Source organism: Elephas maximus, chromosome 4, assembly GCF_024166365.1.
Source record: "Elephas maximus indicus isolate mEleMax1 chromosome 4, mEleMax1 primary haplotype, whole genome shotgun sequence".
Lineage (NCBI taxonomy): Eukaryota > Metazoa > Chordata > Mammalia > Proboscidea > Elephantidae > Elephas > Elephas maximus.
In genome coordinates, this window is record NC_064822.1 from 103,599,675 (window position 1) to 103,605,096 (window position 5,422).

At 41.0% G+C, this 5,422-nt stretch overlaps 1 protein-coding gene across 1 annotated transcript; it reads left to right on the plus strand.

The window, feature by feature from the left end:
- The first annotated feature begins 3,792 nt into the window (after positions 1–3,792).
- LOC126076313 (olfactory receptor 8S1-like) lies at positions 3,793–4,716 on the plus strand. The gene has a single exon (XM_049884868.1). The coding sequence runs from the start codon at positions 3,793–3,795 to the stop codon at positions 4,714–4,716; it is 924 nt and encodes a 307-aa protein (XP_049740825.1).
- The last annotated feature ends 706 nt before the right edge of the window (positions 4,717–5,422 follow it).

A 5,422-nucleotide genomic window follows, 5' to 3' on the forward strand; every position in this document is an offset into this window, starting at 1 on the left:
AGGAACCATCCCCGAAGACAACTCATCAAAAATGAAAGGGACTGGTCAGCGGGTGGGAGAGAGACGCTGATGATGAGTGAGCCAATTATATCAGGTGGACACTTGAGATTGTGTTGGCAACTCTTGTCTGGAGGGGGCTGGGAGGATAGAGAGAGAGGGAAGCAGGCAAAATTGTCAAGAAAGGAGAGACTGAAAGGGCTGACTCAAGAGGGGGAGAGTAAGTGGGAGTAGGGAGTGAGATGTATGTAAACTTATATGTGCCAGACTGATTGGATTTGTAAACGTTCACTTGAAGCTTAATAAAAGTTATTAAAAAAAAAAGAAAAAATATATAAACATGTGCTTACGTGATTCATATATGATGCTCTTAGATTTTTATGTATATAACTTTTATGAAATAAATAAGTGAAATAAAACTAATTCAAATTTTGCATCGGTTTCCCATAGAGAAACGATGTTTTACATCTGAGCTGTTCAGGGGGTACCTGATAATCATTTGTGGTAATTTAAAGATGTGGCAGTCTTCTTCCATGAAGATTTCTTGTTGTTATTAGATGCAGTCGACTCATAGCAACCCTAAGTACAACAGAATGGAATGGTACCTGGTCCTGCGCCATCCTCAAAATTGTTGTTAAGCTTGAGCCCATTGTTGCAGCCACTTTGTCAATCCATCTCCTTGAGGGTCGTCCTATTTTTCACTGACCCCCCACTTTACCCAGCATGATATCCTTCCCTAGTGACTGGTACCTCCTGATAACATGTCGAAAGTATATGGGACAAATTCTCACCATCCTTTCTTGCTTCTAAGGCACATTCTGGCTGTACTTCTATACTCAGATTTGTTCATTCTTCTGGCAGTCCATTGTATGGTCAATATTCTTGGCCAACACCATAATTCTAAGGCATCAGTTCTTCTTTGTTCTTCCTTATTCATCATTGCCCATAAAGATTTAGAGCCTTGGAAATCCTATGGGGCATCTCTATTCTGTCCTATAGGATCCGTATGAGTCGAATCCACTAGAAGGCACTGGGATTTTTATTGTGACTCAAGATATGATACACTTAAGTAAATGCTTCTTTAAATCTTAATCACTAAGCATGCAAATTTCTATAGAGCTATTGAGCAATTTGAAATACATATGTATTCATTATACAAGAAATATTTGACAGCTAGGTTTAGGCAAATGACTAGTTATTGGATTTTTTTCCTTGAATTTGTTTTTGTTTTAATTTGTTATTTTTATTTACTCATAAACTCACATGTACACAGCAAATGAACCTCGGTGAAATTGCCTGATAATCACAGAGAGAGAACAAAACAGAGTATCAGCTGAAAAATATTTATTTCTTATCAGGAGAACACTCATTGTTTTCTTTGTCTCCTATGAATTCTTTATCAGGAGTTCACATTTGATTGTCCTAGTCATTGCTTCAACCCAGAGGTTCCAAAGACCACACTTAAAAGAACCCTATTGGTATTTCTAAAATTGCTTCATTCTTGATTGCAGTGTCTAACTTCAGGTTGCGACCACAGGGAAAAACTAACACTGCCGCAGACATCCTCTGGGCTACAACTGATGCCTATGAGTCAACCCAGAAGCTTCCTAAGCACACCTGCTCTGTGGGTTATTTAGACAAGAAAACCTAATAGTATCCTATATATGGCAGGAACAAGAAAAGCAGAGGGACAAATGAAGAGATGCCAGGGTGATGGTGTTAGAGACCATTTCAAAGAAAGAGCTCCATGTGGCCATTTCACTTCAACAGTGAAGAATCCAAGAGATCATTTCATGATCACCAGAATTTTACAAACTCAATCATAAAGCCAGGCATAGAAAATACTTTCTCAACAAATTTTATTCTAGTAACTGAATCAAATCAAGACCATGCAGCCACATCAAGGAGCAGATTGTGTTTTGGAGAAGGTGTGCAGGTAATATGTATTCGAGTTATGGGAAAGGAATGGGGATGTGTTGCTGGCCGAACAGTTGAAAAGTAGGGACTCAAAGTTCCCCTTGGCTCAGTTTTGGGATTTTTGGGAACAGGACAGCAAAGCAATGGCCAGGATCAGGAAATGGACTTGGCTACCATGATAAATCCTACTGGTGACCAAAAGGTAGATTCTTGCACAACAGATCACAGCTGAAGCTGACTAACATGTGGAATTCAAATGTCAGAGCTTTTTATAAACCATACCTGAAAGTCAGGTCAAAACCAAATTCAAGAGACATGGGAGAGTCCAGCCCTTGAATGCTGAGAAAAAGGTCTTGGGATGAATGCAAATATCTGCACAACTGAGATATAGCAAAACCGAATGTTCTATATCCCTCTATTTTAAGAAGGCGTCTTAGATTATGCAAAGAAAAATTCTTTATTAAGAACCTCTTTCTGTAGGGGCAGGGAGAAGCAGCTGCTGGAAATTCCATAGTAATTTAAGTGTCCTGGCAAGCTGTCAAAGTTCCAGGAGCATGGATTCTTGAAATTCTATTCCTCCTTTTCATGTTTCCTACTCGCCTGGCTGAGTTGTCCATGTCGTGGACACTGGCATGGTACTACAATCCCCTCCTCCTTATTTGCCTAGGGGCTTGGCCCTTTACAAGGTGCACATCCATTCCAGAAAGTGATTTCAGTGCTGGACTTAGGGGGGCCATCTTCTCTTTCCCTTGTCCTTCTTAAGACTGGGTGCCCTTTACTTCTGAGTGAAATTACCCTCAGTAGCTTCAAGGTATTTAGTGCTTCTAAGGGGAAAGCTCTATTGAGCATCAAAATGCCAAACTACCCTTCAACTTGGGAGGATGAAAAAGGAGAGCAGACACCTTTGGTAATTTCAAATGGCTCTTACACTACCTTCCCTAAAAAGTGACAACTGTGGCGAGAACAGCTTTAACCTGATAGGAGATTACTGCTCATGTTGTTATTGTCCTTCTTAGGTGCTGTACAGGCAATTCTGACTCATAGTGACCCTGTGCACAAGGGAACGAAACACTGCCAGGTCCCGTGTCATTGCTCGTAATTGTTGCTATGCTTGAACCCATTGTTGCAGCCACTATGTCAATCCACCAGTCCTCCTCTTTTTCGATGGCCCTCTATTTTACCAACAAGATGTCCTTCTCCAGCAACTGATCCCTCCTGTTAATAGGTCCAAAGTATGTGAGACATAGTCTTGCTATGCTTGCATCTAAGGATTATTCTGGTTGTACTTCTTTCAAGACAGATTAATAAATCCTGCTTGAGGATTTATTAATAATAATGATAATTTAAATTGAGCAGTATTGTAGAGGTTTTTAAAATGTACTTTATATGTATTATCATATTTAATTCTCATAAAACCCTAACAGGGGGGTATATTATTCCAATTTTAAGAATGTAAACAAAGACCCAAGAGCCTACATCCCTGGTCATTACACATTTGTCTACCCACATTTTGGGCTTCATCATTAAGAAATACTCATGTTTTACCACATACATGAGACCAAACGGGAGGCTCCTGTCGGGAGGCAGGATAAGAAGGCAGGAAAGGACAGGAACTGGTTGAAAGGACACAGGGAACCTAGGGTGGAAATGGGGAGCATGCTGACTTATTGTGAGGATTGCAGCTAATGTCACAAAACAATACGTGAATAAATTTTTCTGTGAGAAATTAACTTGAGCCGTAAACATTCACCTAAAGCACAATAAATAAATAAATTGCCCATGTAAATGAAAATCAATGGAGTGTGAACATTGGTTGGAAGACAATAGAAATCTCACTGCCATGTTTTTCTGTTCATTTTTAGGGATAAGATTTTGTAAATGGCCTCGAGGAACCACAGTACCATCACCGAGTTCTTCCTCCTTCGGCTGTCTGCTGACCCCAAGATCCAGGCTCTACTCTTTGTGCTCTTCCTGGGGATTTACCTCCTGACCATGCTGGGGAACCTGATGATGCTGCTGGTCAACAGGACCGCTTCTCACTTCCACTCACCCATGTACTTCTTCCTGAGTCGCCTTTGCTTCTCTTCGGTCACAGTACCCAAGATGCTGGAGAATCTTCTGTCTCAGAAGAAAGCCACCTCAGTGAGGGGCTGCCTGGCTCAGATAGTCTTTGTGTTTATCACTGGAGGGACTGAAGCCTGTCTTCTTTCGGTGATGGCCTATGACTGCTATGCTGCCATCTGCCCCCCTCTGCTCTATGGCCAGGTGTTGAGTAAACAGTGGTGTGTGCAGCTTCTGTGGGGCTCATGGGGCTTGGGCTTTCTGGACACAGTCATTAATGTCATTCTGGCAAAGAAAATGGACTTCTGTGATACCTACATCATCCCACACTATAGCTGTGAGTTGCCCTCTATCTTCCTTCTGTCTTGCTCTGATGTCTCCACCAACTTCCTTGTCATGCTCTGCTCTATTATCCCACATGGACTTACAACTTTCCTTTTAATATTTTTCTCTTATGTCTGCATCTTCTTCACCATCCTTAGCATCACTTCCACTTCTGGCAGAAGCAAGACATTTTCCACCTGTTCCTCCCACCTCGCTGCAGTGATCTTCTTCTATGGGTCAGGTTTTCTTCGATATTTCATGCCATCCTCAGGCTTGGCCCTTGAGTCGATCTTCTCTGTGCAGTATGGTGTGATCACACCCATACTGAATCCCCTCATCTACAGCCTGAAGAACAAGGAGGTGAAGGCAGCTGTGAGAAGACCACTGGGAAAGTATTTACAATGTTTGCAATGGTAGAATAAAGAAAGGTCATGATGGGGAATTCAGAGAGAAACTCATGTAGCAAGACACTAAGGAGAACATTCTGATTGCTCATTATAAGAAATTTGGCAAAATAAATCAGAAATAACTAAGAAAGCAACACAGACTTATTATAGTGTGTATCATTGAGTTCAACCCCACTCAGAGGCAGAAAAATGTATTAAATATTCATGCCAAACCATAAAAAAATTGTTATGAACATGTCCACCTATAATTCTCTTGTGTGTGTGTTCTGTGTGTTTGTCCATGTTTTTGTGTGTGTGTGTGTGTGTATGTGTAGTTAGGTTTGATGTAAATTAGCTGTCATTCTTCGTCGTTAAGTTTGGGAAAAGCAATGAAAGCTATAGTTTTTCTCAATAGAAAAGTACCTGAATCTTTTGAAGAGAAAGGTCATAATGAGTTTCACAGGGGCATAAGGTAATGAGTTCTGGTTAGAGTTGCAGAAAAAGAAATTATTGAGTCACCCTAATAGGATTGAAACCCTCCAAGATGTTTGCTGTTACATGGAGCTTAATCTGGAAACTAAGGCCTTTAGGAAAACCCACTCCTAGCATAGCTGACCTGGTTGTACTCATTTCCCTGTTTTAAGCAGGCCCACAGCCTCAGGAAGAAGAACACTTCTTAGGAAAACAGGATGGAAAAGAACAGAAATACCAGGACAATGCAGAATCTGAGGGGATCT

Bases quoted from the DNA above. Each gene is read 5' to 3' on its own strand.
- LOC126076313 (XM_049884868.1), top strand. From the start codon at position 3,793: ATGGCCTCGAGGAACCACAGTACCATCACCGAGTTCTTCCTCCTTCGG.